This window comes from Glossina fuscipes, unplaced genomic scaffold, assembly GCF_014805625.2.
Source record: "Glossina fuscipes isolate IAEA_lab_2018 unplaced genomic scaffold, Yale_Gfus_2 1, whole genome shotgun sequence".
Lineage (NCBI taxonomy): Eukaryota > Metazoa > Arthropoda > Insecta > Diptera > Glossinidae > Glossina > Glossina fuscipes.
In genome coordinates, this window is record NW_023998415.1 from 50,301,755 (window position 1) to 50,320,568 (window position 18,814).

Here is an 18,814-nt window from a genome sequence, read left to right on the forward strand (position 1 = left end):
GTTTAATCCGTTCAAAGTTGACGTACTTTAAGATAAATTTGGTACCGGGGATTGGAATAGTGAACTTGGGTCGACCTAGGTTGGCTGGTGTGACTGGCCCCTGGCAACAATTTTGCTCATTTTCGATTTTAACCAAGAGATAGTTCGACGAAAAAATTTGAAGCCAAATTGCTTCTTTTAGATGACAAACCCCTGCCATCGAATTTTAACAAATGAGCGAAGGACAGAGATTCGTTTCTAACTCCACTCTGCTATTCACATTGATCATGAACACTTTGAAATGTACTGAATAGCTCAAAGTGAATACAGAAGAAAAGAATAAAATAGTATGTAATTACGTTATAATAAAAAGCAAAATTCGAATAACAAATGACAGACTTTATTATTTATGAGAGTCAGAGTAAACAGTAGCCGTTACTTTGTCAACTTAATGCCGATACAGTATCTAGAAGACTGCTCCCCTAATGAAATTATGAAAAGCAACCACACTCGCATTCAGTAAAAAAAATAAATAAATAAATAAAAAAAAATTCTATTGATGAAAGCATTGACTGGAACAAACATAGACTGCACAGTATATTGATTTAACACTCAGCCAGTGAATGAATGCAATCACTATGCACTTGACATTGGCATTGAACTTGAACTGCAAGCTGCGAGTTTGCAGTTGTTTGCACAGAGAATGTATTTATGTTCGTAAACGAGTAAGCACGTATTGTGTTGTCTCCGCATACATACAAGCTCAACTGCACTGAATTGAATGATTGTGTATTACAAGCGTACGAGGCATAGACCCATAGACTCATACTCAGCCATTAGGTTTGCATGAGATTATAATACTTTTATCAACATCTGTTTGTTAGTTATACGCGGATGTGTTTTGGTGCAACTAGAACTTTTATCAAACCGAAACATATAAACACACTTTCATGTTGAATTTTTTTTTTTTTTTATTACTTTATTGTTATAAGTCAGTTTGAAGTTATTACTGCTGCTGTGAGCAATTGCAAAAGTTTATATATATATATTTGTGAGCTTGCTACAAAGTTTTAATGTATATTTTTTATTGTTTTTTGTATTCAGCTTTATATATGCAAATAATAATTTTAATTATCTTCAAAAGAAGGTCTTTCTTTTCCTGTCTTAACTAATTTATAGTAACTGAAGTGGAAAATTTTACTATATCAGATAAGCATACACTAGCGATGAAGAGATGATTTAGGTTGAACTTGCCTTATTTACATCAGCGATGGTATCGGTATAACTACAAAGTGATTGAGGTTTATACTTGAAGACTGCCGTCCACATAGGGATGAATCCATGCAATAGATTCAGCTTGAACAGGGGCATTATCATCCTGCAAAGAAGGCGGCAATAATCGTGAAACTGGGAGCGATTGAAAAATGAACGAAAAATTTCGCAATTTTATTATAAGCTTAAGAAACTAAAATCCCACTAAATTAAGATCGTAAGTACGTTACATTTTGTTATGTTTTGATTACGTTTAAGCAAACTCCCAACACTCGAGGATTTCGACTTCAAAGTTTTGATTATAAGTCAACGTTGAAAATATATTTGAATATGTAAAGTGATTCGTGGGTCCACAGTAACCACTTTCGTATACTTTCCCCCTTTCACTTCAAGTCTTTGGGCGTTACACTCTTCAAAAGTTGGTTGGGCATCGCAAGTATTTTCCTACTTTTACTCATCGGACAGCAACATGGGTACCACCTTTTCTCAATTTTATACCAATTGCTACCAAAGTGCAATGTTTTTCCTAAAATGCAAATAAGATAAAAGCGGTTGTTAGAGAAGCCCGATCTAATTGAAACTTTTCCATTGAAGGCGCTACATTCGCGTTTATCCTATAACATATCAGTCAGGAAGATAAATAAGATAACAAGAGCAAAAACAACGAAATGGTATAAATCAATTTATATATGTCTATGTTTGGATCCTTTACACCTGCCAAAACTTACGAACTTTATTTCGATACTTAATAATATATCCTAAGTACTCGTGGCAAATCGTGGCCAACATTCTAATAAGATGAATTCTTTCAAATTTCTGAGAGAAGGATACAAAGTGACTAATGGGTCTCGGGCGAAGAAAAGGATCGCCTTAACATTGAAAAGGTAAATTATTAACACCATCTATTTATTGGTAAATCTTTCAACCTTACAACAATTGCCTTGTTTTGTCTACATATTATTTGATCATTTCATCTTGAATTTTTAAGAAGAAGATGTATCTATTGGCAGCTCCATCAGCAAGAATGAACCCAGAATTTCTAATATTGCAAAGTTTGTAATAAACAGATCGAATTCGTATGTGCAGATGCTAATTACGAACAAAATAACATACTTACTTTTGTTTCTAATAATATTTGCCACGCCTACAACCCCAGATAAATGTATCACTTACATCTATATTGCTTTGTGTGGCTTCGAAGGGACACATAAGCTTATTCAAAATTTTATTATAAAGTGAAGACGACTTTTCAATTCTGTTTAGTTTTGACATTTTAATGTTATGAGAAGACGCTATAGATGGAAAAATGTTCATTTTAAATTCTAAAATTATTTTTTTCACCAATTTTTCAACTTTGAATTCTTCCGTCATAAACAATGTGTATTACGTTATCATTCGGTCGCGATATGTATAGTAGATATGTATTTACGAAGGTATAGGTGCACGTACGTAACAACGTGTATATACGCATAGAATCATATTCATATACTGTATGTACAGTTTTGCTGTTTGAAAGTCAATAACCTCGAACTGTTTATGTATTCATTCACATTGTAGGGAAGTTCGTTAGCTATTCAAATACAAAACGTATACTTATTTAGAAGACTTTAGCGTTTTTCTTTTTTTTTTTCTTACAATTATTGTGACGCGCGATACCGAGAGTTTCGCTTCCCTTATGTATATTTATGTTTCCAACCAACTACTTATGCGAGGCGAGGAATTGTTGCTGTTATACATTAAAATATTTATTTACGCACAATAATTTTTTCGTTGTTATTCACTTAGAAACATACATATTTTCTTAAAAGTTCGATTTTTCTCCCAGAATTAAAAAAAAGCAAAACAAAAACGTCTATTTTTTATTTTTTGGCGCGTGTTTCTGCCCCCTTACGTTTGTAGGTTTTTTATTCTCGGTTGCTGCGTTACGTATATATGTGTGCGTGACCGTTATGTGTTGCCTAATCATTTAACCTTGAATTTCTTGAATTTGTTTTGTATGTCTCTTTGTGTGTTTTCAGGCCTGTTAATTTAATGTTGAACTTTACGGTTGTTCCCCTGTTGTCATTGGACGGATTTTTCTATTTATTGCCTTTACTTATGGCTTCAGCGTCAGCATCAGAGTTAGCTTTAATATTTGATATCGAATTAAAACGAAGTGTTCTCAAGTCAGCCTTAAAACGTATCTAATTCTTTTCACAGGAAACGTAACGAAATAAATAGAGAGGAAAAATTAAGAGATTAACAGCTTCTGCTTTTGCTTTATTGCTCTTGCTTCGGCTTCAGTTTATTTGAACATTGAATTTGTGTATTTGTGTAGGTGTGTGTTTTTTTGTGTTTGAGTGTGTGATATGCATATATTCTCATGGTCACGACATCATAGTTATAAAGAGTAAGATATTACAAGTATAAACCCGCCTTCTCGTCCAAATATTTTATGGAAACCTCTATGCTTTCATTGTGTCCTTGCTGTGTACATATTCTGTAATGAGTACCTGAAAACAGACAGCCGTTAAATTTACTTTAATCGCTCTGTGATTTAAATTTGTTAAACATTTTTTACTTCGTATCTGCTTATTTTAGTACATGAGAGCCTCCAAAAATGTCCCTCAGAAATAGTTACCGAAACCTTACACAACAAATTTTTATTAAAATGTCCATGCCATTTGCTAAAGATCGTAAGTTGCCAGCGACAAAGATTTAAAAATTAAATTTTTAATTTTTGAAACATAATGGGCGTGTTTGCCTTCTCGATTCATTTTAGTTTTTACAGCTTAAAATTCGAATTTAATTGTAACCGTAATATTTGAATATGTTGTGAGAATTTGAATGCCCATTTCTCGATTTACAAATTTGAGCAGGAAAACTAGGCAAGCTAACCGCGTCGTTCGGTGATGGGCGTATCTCTAAATGAGTGTCGACTTTTAAATGAATTAAGAACAGAAAAATATATCCGTTCTTTAGATCTTAAAAAAGTACATACATTCTGTGCGAAAATTATTTCCCGCAGTCGTGGAGTCCTTGGGCAGACGTTAAAAAGACGTTGGAAGTGTCTCTTCTACGGCATAAAAGTCGTTCAGAACTTTATTTACTATAGCGTCTAGCTAAATTTTCATAACATATTGTGTGTGTGTGTTTAAATTCTTGCTAAACATCGTATGCAGCGTATCCGTTTGTCCCGTAAATGTAAGAAAATAAAAAACAAAAAAAAAAAAAAATAAAAAATTAAATACTAGTCATTTACAAATTTGTTCGAGTATATTGATAAGCTAGTTATCCGAGCCTTGAAAACCTTTATAGTATTCTATAAATGCGCCTAAAATTTTTACACTCATTGTAATGGAAGCAAATGTGATAAGGAAATAAAAGGTTTTTTTATGTGTACACGTATGTAATAAACGTAAAAATAAAAATCAAGCGCACACTCGAAATTAAATTGAAAACAATATGAAATCAAACGCGTAAGCTATGCCCTAACCTACTTTGAATAGAAGCGAAAAAAACTGAGAACAATTTTTGATTCCCAATACTTAAGGAATTCGTATATAAATCGAAAGTTTTTCTGCTCATTGAACGTTCAATCAGATGAAAAGTTGTAGATCAAATCATAATCTCCTAAAAAACTTTTATTATCTATATCGAGTCTTTATATTACAAATCGAATTATAAATTTAAAATGCATTTCTGCAACTGATATATGAAATTAAAAATACTTGACGAATTACACACATATTTATTATAATTGTCGTGGCTTCGTTATCAGAACGTACAACTGTACGTGTTTTAGTATTCAAAAGTGAATTTCTTCAGATTCACTGAGAGACGAAAACAAAGACAATTATATGACTTGTACCTAAGGTAACCATAAAACATTCCTAAATTGTATGTAAAAATATAAGTATATCTATGCTGTATAGAATATCTGTTTGTAGAGTTATCAAAATGAGTTTACAATGCCAAAAAAAAAAAAAAAAAAGCGAATATTTATTTCACACTGAAGAATATGTAGGAGGCAGCCTCTCCTTTGAAATTTTTCTTTTTACAACTTTGTTAAAAATTTTCCAAACACATACACATCCAAAAATGTATTTATCTGCATTCCATAATTAGTGAATGGAAATGATGCTAGAGGCTATTCAAGATTCATTGCAAGCCTTAATGCAGTAAACACATCTTTTGAGTTTTTTTTCTTTTATTTTCTTTTGTTCCTGTTCTGAAGCTTCTCACTCACTGTCGATTCCGCGTGTTAACCGTGACCTTAAGATAACAGACGCAACTAAAAAGTGAATAAATACATTTGAAATTAACAACAGACGCGAGTTAATAACGAAAATAAAGGAAACTAATTATTAATGCGACGGAAAATTGCAAAAAGAGATTGTAATAAAAACAGTAGGCCCCTGCAAAAATGATGAATATAATCATGTAAGCTAGTTATATAAGGACAAACATTGCGAAGTTTAAGGATCAACTATATTACTACCTACCTTATAAGTATTACAGACACCACGAGCTTCGTCCTGGTAGGCAGGGTACCATTGATAATGACCAACTAAAGATTATGATTGAAGCTGATCGACACATAACGATTCGTGACTTTGCAAAAAAAACTTAATTCATCCAAATCAACAAATGTATTGTTTATATAAAAAGAAGTTATTTTATTCCATAGCGAAAAACAAAAGCAAAAAATTGTTGGACTGCCTGATATAATCCATCCAAATGTTGTGTGAGGTATTCAACTCAGTTTTAGCTTTCTTCTCATTAACTTTGATGATCTCTTATCGAATATTTTATAAAAGCAAATAATAAATGCTTATCCACGGATTCTATCTCCTAGTCGAATGTGATTTCCTTTCTTGTTTTGGGTAATCTGCATAATATTGAACTCGATGTATTTATGTCTCGCAAACAAAGTAGGCGTATATGCCCTTTCATCTCTTCGTACCCACTCACTTTTCATCATTCTGCGTTGCTTTTATTATTGTTCTATATTGCGTTAACATCATATGGGGGCAATTGATTGATAGGAGCTTGGCAGAACTAAAATTAATCGGAATACCTTACACTCAATCAAAGTATTTAGCAGGTCTTTTGTTGTAGTTAAATAAGTTTGGAGAAAACAGTCTCTTTGCATGTTTGTGTGTCCTCTTCGCATTAAAAGAAAAGACCGAAAGACCAAAAAAAAAAAACGCTCTTTTTGTTTTTAAATAATTTGTCTTTATTCACAATTTGTTTTTACCATTTTGTTGTTGTTGTTTTTTTCATAATTATAATTTGATGTTGGTTTTTGTTTGTTAACAAAACTGTTTTTGTCGTTTGTTTTCATAGGTTTTTATTTTTTTTTTTTGTTTTTTATTCAATAATTTACGTCACATTATCAACGTCATTATCATTATCATCATCAGCATCATTGTCATAATAATTATTAAAAATCTATTACCAGACCTGCACACATGCATGTTTCTTGTATTGAAATTTGTTGTTGCCGTTACTGTTGTTCGTATATATGTGTATATGTGTATATATAAATTGTTATCGTTAAAACCTTTCTTACTGTGTGTAAAAGGTTCTGGTTTGGTTGTTGTTCTTGTTGTTGTTGTATTTGGTTGATCGATCTGTTGATTCTCTTTATAAAATAATTGTCGCACAATTTAATTTAATTGAGTTTAATACTTTCGCTTTTTCCCTTTTCTTTTATTGCTAAAATTTTATTCTATTAGGACATACATACATGCATACATGTATATATATATATATGTATATACATGTATATATATATACATGCGTACATATGTATCTGTACTTCTTGGGGGGAATTTGTTGTGGTTTGTTGTAGGCTTCATGTTCATTAAAATTTTTCTTGTTTAAAGATTCTCATTTTTGTTTTTCTCCGATCAAAGCGATTACTATCATGAGAGAGATAACAAACAAGCAATGGAACGAACAGATGGAGTCATCATCATCATTGAGAAGAGAGCAATCGCTTGATTATCAAGTCATTTATCCTTTCGCTGAGCACGCTATACACACGCGCAACAAATGGTCAGTTTGTTCCATTTGAAAAATTACAAAATTTTTTATAAATTAAAATACTTAATGTTAGATGAGTTCCTCTCTCTCTTTCTCTATCTCTACAGTTTTAGTGTGCGTATGTGTGTGTGTGTGTGTGTGTGTGTGTGTTGCGTGTGGGCTTTGCGCATGCGCGGGCACCTGTGTCTATGTAAGTATATGTATCTAGATGTATATATATACATATATATACATATATATACATATACATATATATACATATATATACATATATATACATATACATACATATACATATATATACATATATATACATATACATATATATATATGTGTGTATGTGTATCTACACGTATGCAAACTGTTTGGTTATACTTTACAGTACACCACTACAAATGGTGTTGCTTTCTTCCTATTCTTCTGTTTCTTCTGTTCTTCCATTATTATTAATTTTGAAATTTTGCTTTTAATTTACTTCTTAAGGTTGATTTTCTTCATCTTTAGACAAAATATGATCTTTTGGTTTTTATTTATTTCATTGCATTTCATTATCATTATTGTTATTATTATTTTCTTTATTATTATTAACATTATTATTATTATTAACATTATTATTATTATTCTTATTATTATTTTATAATCCTTTCTCTTCGATAAAAATTGTCATTGATTTTATTATTTCAGGGGTTTTGGTTTTGTTTTTTTCTTAATTTACATTTTTTCTCTTAATTTAAGTAAAGATTTCATTTTTAAATAACGGACAAATTACACACATTTGCACATAAAACTGTTCTCTTTCAATGAAATTTAAATTTGATATAATTTTTTTAAACTATTATAAGAAAATATTTTGCATTTTTTCTTTTTGTTGTCTTTATTTTCAATCAAAGTTGAAAAGTTTAAAATCTACTTTTCTTACTTTTTGTATTTTTTTCTGCTTGTTTTTTAAAATTTGCTGTCATATCTTAGGTTTTGTGAATGTTTTTATGTCTGTGTGTTTATCTGTTTGTTTGTGATGATTTTTACAGTGTTTGCTTTGTGTTTTATATTATATTGTGTGGTATTTTACATCAAACAATATACAGACGTTTTCTTCGTTTTGTTTTCTTTTTTCTTTAAATATTTTACAACATTTATTTTCATTTTGTTTTTTTATTACTTCCTTTTCATTTCGTTATGTTTCATATTTTGATTTTAATGAATATATAAATATATATATATAAATATATATATATAAATATATATATATATATATATAAATATATATATATAGATAAATACATAGATATATATATAAATATGTATATAAATATATATATATATTTTTCTTTTTTAATAGAGAAATAATACACACAAAGTGTTCTTTTCATTTATAAAACTTTCAAGCACATTAAGATAAAATTTCTATCAACATAAACATATACACGTGTAAACATATATATTGAAAAAATGTACAATTCTTCGGAATTCATCCGAAATATGAACCCATCGATATCTATAATAAATGAAAACGTTTGTTCAATCAAAAGACTTATCAATAAATCGTTATTCCACTTTCCTCGGTCTCAACAGTAAAAAACGAAAGTGTAAATAATAATAAGAAGAACAAACTAAAATATACTTGTATGAATAAAAAGAGCAGCATACGAGATGATTCGAAAAACATAGCTAACGTATAAGGATCCCAAAGAAGTTCTGTATCCGATTCATTTATGCACTTAAACTGGTCTTCTTAGTGTTTCAAATAGCTCTGCTATCTTCGCGACTTGAACACATTTTGCGACTTCGGTTACCACTGTTTGTAAGAATGTGAAATTGAATTGAAATGTGAATCTTTTTCGTTTCCTCTTTACTCCATTTAAATGATTTTCGAAAATATACTTCTTGTGTTTTTAGAAAATTTTCATTTACTACGTTGTCAGTAACGCAATATTGCGTTAAGATGCCCAAATTTTTCGACTCTCTAGAACGATTTCAAACATTCATTGCAAAACTAAAAAAAATAAATCTTTTTTAAACGAAATCCGTAAATAAAAAACCAATAATTATTTTTTAATAAAGAAAATAATTTTTTTAACAAAAAATCTTCTTTTTATTAAAATAATGATGAAATGTTTTTTAGTGTTTGTGTTTTTTATATTTAAAAAAATCTGTTCCTTATAAAAACTAATCTTAAAAAATTATGAAACATTAAAAATTGTATATATATATATATATATATATATATATATATATATATATGTATACATGTATACACGTATATATCTATATACATACGTATATTTATAAATTAATAATAATTTATATTTAAAAACGAAAAAGAAAAAATAACTAAAGTAAATTTCAATTTTAAAAGAAAAGTAATAAGCAAAAAATTATGTTTTTTGTGTTTTGTTTGAAAAAATATTTTTATGTACAAAGCTTCTGAAGAAATGGAGAAATTTTTTGTGCCAAAATATTATTTTCATTATTATTATTAATATAATTATTTTTTTTAAATAATTTTTTTTAATATTATATGCCATACGTAAACATATGCATTTCAAAGAGATGAAACAACTTGAGAGAGAGATCGTAATTTTTTGCTTATTAATCGTATAAAAAATGATTGCATAAGAACTAAAAGGGAACATTTTTGCTGCTTCTTATTATTTAGTAACAATTATGATAAACAAGAGAGAATGTAATAAAAAGTAGTTTTTAATTAATTTTGGTTTTTTTTTGTTTCTCTCGTGGATTAAAAAAAGAAAAAACGGAAATTTTTATGTGTTTTTCTCTTTTGCGATTTATGGGAGTTTGCTTGATATCCTTATAGTTTATAATATTTTAGTAATATTTACACTCAAAAAACTAAACACTAATTTACTCTTGAATCGGTAGTAAAAATGGAAATAAAATAAAGGCTAAAGACATTAAAACGTAAAAGTAAATAAAGAATTCTCTCCAATATTGCCCGAAAATGTGTAAAGGGAACCGACAATACGATAAATAATATTTTGTAGTATTTAAGACGAAAATCATTTTTTCATGTTTCTTGTTTAATATTTTTAATTTTTGTTTATTTAAAAAATATTCTCTTCTAAGTGTTTCTTTTTGAAATAAAATTCAAAGCATTAGAAACAAAAAAAAAATTTTTTAAAAATCGGTTTTTAATTATTATTATTTAATTAAAAAAGGATGCTCGAGTTCTATTATAACTTTCCAGTTGATTTTTGCTTTAATTAGTTCCTTACTTTTTATCTTTCACTACCATAATCAAAATTCATAGCTTAAAATATAATAATAATTAAATTTTTTTTTTTTCGTTATTTTGATATAATTTATTTGTATTTTTGCTTTTTTTGTTGTATTTTAAAAGGACATCGAGTTCTTTACTTAAACTGCAACTGCATGCACACACACAATTATTTTGTACAATTTCTATATAACTTTTGTTTTGTCCTTCTCTGCTATGGTTTTATCTTCGATTTCATTCTTTTTCTTAATAATTTATATAATAATTTATAGTTAGTTTCTTTTTTTTGTTTTTTTTTTTGTTTTTTTTTTGACATATTCTTTAAATAATTACTTAAAGCAAACGAAAAAAAATTTATTCTTGGTATTACACGTTTGATGGTATTATTCTAAAAATACAATATTTTGTTGCATTCGCCCGCCTTGAATTAGAGTTCATGGTTAAAGACATAATTTACAACATTTTAAGGAAGCGAAAAAAGAAAGATTAAAGAAAAAAGAAAGAGTTTTTTAAATCTCTATACACAATACGCTTCGCACTCATCTTTTGCCAGATGATTCAGTCTCGAGAGCAAGTTATTGTTCAACGTACTTTTCACAGTAAGAGAAAAAATAAACAAAAATCTCAGAGCGAAACAAAAGGGAGCGAGAGAGTTAAGGAATCAAATTAGTTGCTGTTCCTCAACCGAAATATAATTAAGTAGTTTATTTAATCAATACTGTGTCTTTTAATTTCTGTATAATTATTTATATTTTTTTCTATTTTTTTTTACCCTCTACCCCTCTCAACTTCTTTTTGCTCCTTACGCCTCTAACATAACTTTATGTACCTGTACTTGTGGTGAAGTGCTCGCGGGGCCCGTGGTTGTGGCGACGGACGCTGAACTGGCCGTAGTAGCTGTCACTGTGACATCAGCCGAGACTGCTGGAGGATACCTTTGGGCTGCTGTTGCTGCTGCTACTAATGCTTGCAATTTACTGGGTGGTGGTGTTGGTGACTTCTTAGACAAATTCAATGGTTGTTGGCTGTCGGCTATTTCCACCTGTAATTCCAAGAGACGAGGTGGTGTATTCATGGCTGATGGAGAAGGTCGCGGTGGTGAGACTGAAGCAGAAGTTGAGTGTGGCGACTGAAAATACTGGCAACCTGACGCATTTGATGCAGAGGATGAGTTTGAGGTGGAGGACGACGAAGAAGAGCCGTTGCTGCTCGGTGATACCGACTGTTGGCGTTGATTAATGCTAGTCGTTGTTATAACGGAATGTCCGGGCCAACGATTTGCAGCTCCTGACGGCGGCGGTGAAGCCATCGATGTTACTGTGGTAGTAGAAGGTGAAGCGCAGTTGGAGTTTGGCGAATTGCTTGAAGCTGGTGAGGAGCTACCTGCCGCATACGCATGATGTCCTCCTGCGACTGCTGAATGCTGAGGAGCCGGACTACGATTGCCGGTAGCGTGTGGGGAACACACTAACAGATTGCTATTGTTAGCCGCTGCTGCATCGCGCATTATGTAGTTTTGTATTATATCGGATCTTTTTATTTGTTCGGGTGTCATTCTCGGCTCCGCCATTAAAGATTTGGCTAATACCGAATGAGTGCTGGACAATGAAGAAGGTTGCTGCTGCTGCTGCTGGATCGGTTGTTGAGTGGTATTGCCATTTGTATTACCGCTGGAATTGGTGGGTATGGGCCGAGTTAAATGCATATGCAATTGGCTTTGGTGGTGAGTAATAGCTGGTGGGGATGAAACGGTTGGCGCTACCACCGGTGAGGCCGCCGCCTGTGGTACTACCATAACTTGATTCTGTACGGTCACGCCCAATGTTGCAGCAGGTGGTGGCGGGCTCTGTGCATTATTTGCTGCAGCAATGCTCTGCTGTACCGGACTGTTAGCGGCGGTGGGTATGCATGAAGTAGTGTTAACATTTGCGGAAGTTGAACTGCTGGCATCTGCTTCGGCTGTTTCGTATTCGCGATGGCGCAAGGCTCTAAATTTCTTATGTGGCTTATAAGCTTCATCCATTAATGAGTTTGTATCATACAAAGGTGGTGCTTGCAGTACTCTCTTCAAGACTGGCATATCTTCAACAATTTGTCTTTTTAGAGTACTACTAGAACTCGTGCTAGTAGTACTGCCACTGCTGCTACTTGAGTTACTAGTTGAGCTGGGAGCCGCTGTTGTTGGCTGTGGAGAACGCACTGGCGATACTGACACTGTGACTTGACTGTTATTGGCTGCGGAGCCGTCTGTACAATCTAAAGCATCATCGACACTAGATCGAGGACTTGAACATGATGAGGAGCCTCCAGAACTAACAACTTTATTGCCGCATTCGTTCTTTTCATTACCGGATTCAATGCCAGAGTCGGTGGGTGAATCCAGCTTACGATAACGATGCTGTGCGGGAGCAACGCTTAAATGATGATGTAATTGTTGATGGGAATGAGCTCGTACAATAGGAGTGATAGTCAAACCATTTTGGGCTAGATGAGCATGTGATCCCACCAAATCTAAATCAGCGTTAGAATCTCCAGATGAGCCTGAATTAGCGCGAGTGCGTAAAGGGCAAGTGCCCGAAAGTGTAGCAGCTAGTAGAGGTGCCGAAGAAGCTAAAGACGAAGGTTGGCGATGTATGTGATGAGTGGTTGCCGGAGTAGTGGATGATGTTTGATATTCTAAGTCACCCGATTCCGTACTTGAAACAGAGCCTAATGGGCTCTTGGCTTCCACATCCATGCGATTGTCTTCCCATCCAGAGGGACTTTTTGAAGCTGACAATTGCTCCTCATCCATCGTCCACATTTGCTGACGCAAAAGCTCTTTATGTTCGGTGCGAAATACAACCAACTTTTCGGTATGCAAAGTGCTTAAAGTTCGCAAATCTGGCATAGTTTCCAATAGTTTGCTCATAAACTCTGGTTGATCAGGACGATTTTGATTGATAATTGTCTGTAGGCAGCCTTTCAATCGGCTGTACATCTTTTCAATAAGTTCAATGTTACGCAAGCCCGGACGATCGGGGGTTATTAAAACAATAGCACAGAACAATCCAATCTCTGCGTCAGACAAGTTCATTGAATTCATGCGTTCGGCAAAATTGAAAGTTGAATCTACCAAAAAACGAGCATTTGCACCGTTTTGTATAGCATCGCGGCGCATAACCTGGCCATTTAGACAAATGATGCTATTAATGGACGAGTCAAACATGCAGATCAATCGCACGAATAAAGCATCGAAAAGACCCGCCTTGAGCAGGGTAAATTTATCATCTTGACTAAGCAATTGAAAGCCGGGTATCATACCAGCAAAATCGATAACGCCACGTATTACATGGGCGAATCGTTGAGAAAATTCTTGTTCGGACTGCAATTCGGGGGCGGGGTTTAAAGGACAAGCCTGAAATCAAGTAATACAAAAGATATATTGAAAGAAAAATACTGATAGGCAAACAATATTATTTCGCTAAAACGATGAGCAAATAATAAACGTCCAAAACTAATGAATACCTTGGTTATCGTTATATATATGAGGAAATTAATACCGAAAACCGACTAATCGTTGTAGGGTAACTCCACAAATAATGAATTATAGAAGTTCCTCTAAAGGTCAACAGAAACAACAAAGTGTATATTCCTATATTATACTAAAGAAGCTTACAGGTTGGCGGGTAATGTAAGCGAATAAAAGCTAACGAAAAATGAATAATAATAATAATTGTACAACCACACGTTTTGAAAACATGTGTCGTATTTTGTTGTTTGTAATTACAAGCGATAGAGCGCGAACATGTCTAACGAATAGTTCAAGGTTTTGAGAAAAATAGAATTTGTATAAAAAAATCACAGCAAACAATTTTCCGGGTTTCATTGTATTATCATTATATGCTTACGTTGTCCACGTAGTATGTGTAGAAAATCGTTTAATTGTATTAAATATCTAGCAAAGACTCGGCTAGCCATCTACATACATATACATAAGTGTAAGAAACTATGTATTGAAAAATGTATTTAACATAAATAAACACAACGCAACACAACGCAATTGAACGGAATAGAACACAATTCAATTCAGAAACAACAATTATTAACCTTGAAAAAAAAATTATTTTATATATACGTACTACGAAATTCATGCACACACAAACTCGTGCATACCCACGAATCTATATATTCTCTAGCCATATACTATATGCACTACCAATTGTAGAGAAAAACACACGCTTTAGCTATTCGTTTAATAGTAAAATATTACGTATTATCGCAATGACTAGACACTACTATGTATGTGTTGCTAACGGGAATTTTCTCTTAGATCTCTCAATCTCTCTTTATAAAATTTTATTCGTTCACTATACGAATATATATAAGTAGAAGGGGTGTGTTTCTATCGGTATTTGACTTAGTGCTTAGTGTAAGCAATAGTGTGTTTTTTTGCTTTCTTGGTGAAAAGAGAATTAAGAGAATCGTGTAAATAGCCGGTGTTTTGTTGTACGGGATTTTGAACCGGTGTCGCATGAAATGCAAAAAAAAAGTACACAAAATAATAACGGAAATGCTTGTCATTTATTGTTGTTGTTTTTGAGTTGGAAAGAATACGTTGAGAATGTGGGTGTGAACAGCTCAAGCAGACTACGTTCTTTGCCTTTTCCTTTTTTCGATCTCTTATATTGAGCCCTAGTTCAGCTAAGAGTTCTAAAAACAATTGACCATGGTCATCATTCACGTACTGTCTATATTTTTAAACGCATCCATCTGCGTGCCCCTCACCTACGTCCAAACCAAGGTTAATTCTTGTATTACTCAGTTATAGATCGTTCTGTCAAAACTACGCTGTAATCTAACAATACTACGCGCAAAAAATACATATTAAAAAATAGTCTATTAATAGCAAACTATGTAAGTACTGAGAAATATTTACAGGAATAAGCATTCTTAGTCTTTCACGAACTATATTTATACCCATCACCGAAAGATGTGGTTTATATTCATCTTGTCCAAACGTTGGCAACGCCCAGAAGGCAGCGTTGGAGACCTCCACAAAGATGCTGATCAAGAATCAAGTTCGTTGAGAATTGGGAAGTATGTCCGGGTAATGCGTGCTGTAAACATTTGAAAATGGGCTAAAACGGTCAAAGGATACGCCCAACTGAACTAAGAAACCCTATGTTTTTCACAAGGAATAAGAAATTGGTTTTTTGCTCATTACTCATAAACTATAGCAGATAAATGTACTAAAATTTAAACGAATATTCTATAACCGATTCTTTAGTGTTTGTAAAAAAAATGAATTGACCATGCCTACATAATATAATAACATATTTACGTTTTTTTTTTTTTTTTAATACCTTTATAATGTGCAGAAACAACCTCTATAGAATATATAAATTCTTGGCCAGTTTCAAATTGGGAATATAACTAAACAAGTCCGTCTGGCCAACTGTGTGGTATCTGTGCTCACACACTCCTATTAACAAAATGAAGATACCGCCTACAAATGTGCAAAAGAAATTGGAAGTGATCTAAACAACGCGCCTCCAACCGCTAAACGCTTATATGACACAAATCTTTACTTTGAAAATAGGCAGAATCAGCCGCGCCCACTCCATATTATAGAGCATAGTTTTTTATCCTTTTTTTTTTTGATAACAGTGATTGGTATAGAAGACTCGGTCACAACCGAATATAATTCTCTTACTTGTTACGATTGCTGCAGGTACTTGTGTACGCAATGGTACCCAATACCGTACTAGCGGTGCGGTAAAGCGTTCGGAGGAACCAAATAATTTCTTTTATGATTTTAAAGCTATGGACAAAATCAAAACCAGAAATTCAGAAATGAATAATAAATATAAAATAAACAGTGTTCGCCCTTAATGTTTTAAGAAAATGGATTTGTTTTTTATTTAACTCTACAATGAATAAAGTATTTGAAATTCGTTCCGAACCTGGAACAACTTTCACATTTATTATCATATTGTCTCGAATACTGTTACCTATCAGAGAGTTGATATTTTCTAGTGGTATGTGAGAGACTTGATACACACATGTGCTTTTTCAAAGGTATGCCGTATAATATTGAAATAACAGCAACAGCGAGCGACCTTGATAAGAGTTATTTTTCAACCTTGAAAATTATTTGCATGTGAGTGTGCCTTCGTGCAAGTAAGTGTGGCGTACATGTGTGAAAAGAATGCAATAATTTTTAATCAAAATGAAATTTATATGGTAAACATAAAAATTTCTTTTCAACACAATTTAACGCACATTTGCATATAGGACCGGCGATTAATATTTTGGTCCCTTATTTAAAAAGGTGTCTTAAAAAAGTTTATATTCCTATTTAAGTGATTAACTACGCAAATTATATTTACCATTTATATGCGAATCTGAGAATCTGCGACACGAACGCTTTGCAACTAAGAACCGGGAGGAACCATTTTCACAAAAATCATGTATTATACATGCCCTAGACAACATTATATTTTATTTTGATCACTCAGCTCGTTAATGATCTTCTAATGGGTTGTATACTTTCGATTAAATATTTTGTAATTTGGCTTTGCTCTCTCTCTCTTTCTCTCTCTCTCTTACGGTTATATTATGCTTTCTCAACTTTTTATAAGAAATGGGTTACGCGAACGCCATAATCTGATTTATAAAGATTGTTTATACAGAATGTGCTAATTATTAGAATTTCAAGTTGAATTTTGGCGACTTTAGAAGCACTAAGCAGAGACGGCCGAACGAAAACTCCCAACTTGGTCCAAAAATTCTACCTTGTATGCTTTAGGTGTTTTATAAAGGCTATGATTAAAACTAAGCATATCATGGTGAGTACAATAAATAGCAATCACAATAACAATATAATTTTTGCGTTAACGGAAGTTTTTGATATTGATTAGAGATTTTTATAACCAATTGTGATAACTGAACTTAATTAGCACTAACAACAGGCATTTCAATTACAATCGGTATATAATTGGTTTCTTAAATCGAATTCTTAGACGTGATTATGGACGGAAGATGCGATCGCCATTTCAGTTGCGAAAATATATATATAGTTCAGGCAAAAGAACTTTTTTTATAAATATATTTATGAAATATCTAAAACTTTCGAAAGTTACGAAGAAATGATGATTAATACATATAATTTAATTTTTGAAGGGATAACGTAAGCTATCAAAGAACAAAACCGATATACGAAATTAAACTGGCAACACTTTTAAATCTTATCGATATTAAATTTAGCGGAGTTTTTAAGATTGTTAAAGACTTGATCTTAAAACCTATTAAATTTTTAGGCCTTCAAGTTAAATTCCAGTTCTTTGGTAAAATCAAAAAAAAAACGTGAGTTTTTTTTCACATATTTTTTCGGCTGGATTTCGCTATTAAAACATCTGAATCTATTGAGATACGTAATGTACTTGAATGTCCTTTTAAGTGTCAAATGGTGGTGTTCGTATTGACAAGAACTTCTGGTTACAATAAACGTAGTTTTATTATCTGTTAGTTTTATTTAAAAAAGAGCAAACATAACATATGTATGTACATTCGCATGTATGCATATAAGTATATTTGTGTGTACTCTACGAGACTGATTAGTAGTTTTTTGTTATTGAGAATTTCATAAACATTTGCATGTAGATGTAGGCACCACCGTCTAACACATGCATGTATACGTTTTTTTCTATTTCATCGGTATGGGATAGCCTAGCATTTATTATAATAATGACCTTGGATTAACTGCAAAAAAAAAAAAAAATAATAATAATAACGAGGAAGTCAACTACATAATAATAACAAATACGAAACTGAGCGAGCGAATTGATCGAATAGTTTGCATTTATTTCTCTTTGATGCGCACAGCCATATTAACAATAAATGTAAATATTTAATAATAATTTTAAAATTGTCATTAACTATAAATATTATATAAACAAAACAATAACTTGTACATGTATACGCATGGATATATGTACATAGTTGTACATGTATGTCCCACTACCTGAATGCATGCAATCACGTATCTATGTGTAAACCTGGACCCATGTGCGACGTTCATTTAGCTATGATAGGTATAGGTATAATACGCATACATTACGTACACATGTACACCCTAGCACCCATATGAACGATAAGCTATACAGAGCATAATAGAGATATATTTGTTAAGGAAAAACCTTGGCGGCTATACCCAATATACGGTCTACAATATAATGGTCTAATATGAACATATTTCCTTTATATATACGTCTGTGTATGTGTATATATATATATATATATATATATATATATATG

The 18,814-nt window shown here is 32.1% G+C and overlaps 1 protein-coding gene across 2 annotated transcripts in view; it reads right to left on the bottom strand.

Annotated features, from left to right (window-relative positions):
• Window positions 1–10,681: 10,681 nt before the first annotated feature.
• Window positions 10,682–18,814, bottom strand: part of LOC119645243 (ecdysone-inducible protein E75) — a 129,791-nt gene continuing 121,658 nt past the window's right edge. For both annotated transcript variants that reach the window (XM_038045337.1, XM_038045338.1), the window contains one exon: window positions 10,682–13,913. In XM_038045337.1, the coding sequence (XP_037901265.1) occupies window positions 11,319–13,913 (2,595 nt within the window). In that variant the 3' untranslated portion in view covers window positions 10,682–11,318. The remainder of the gene's footprint in view (window positions 13,914–18,814) is intronic.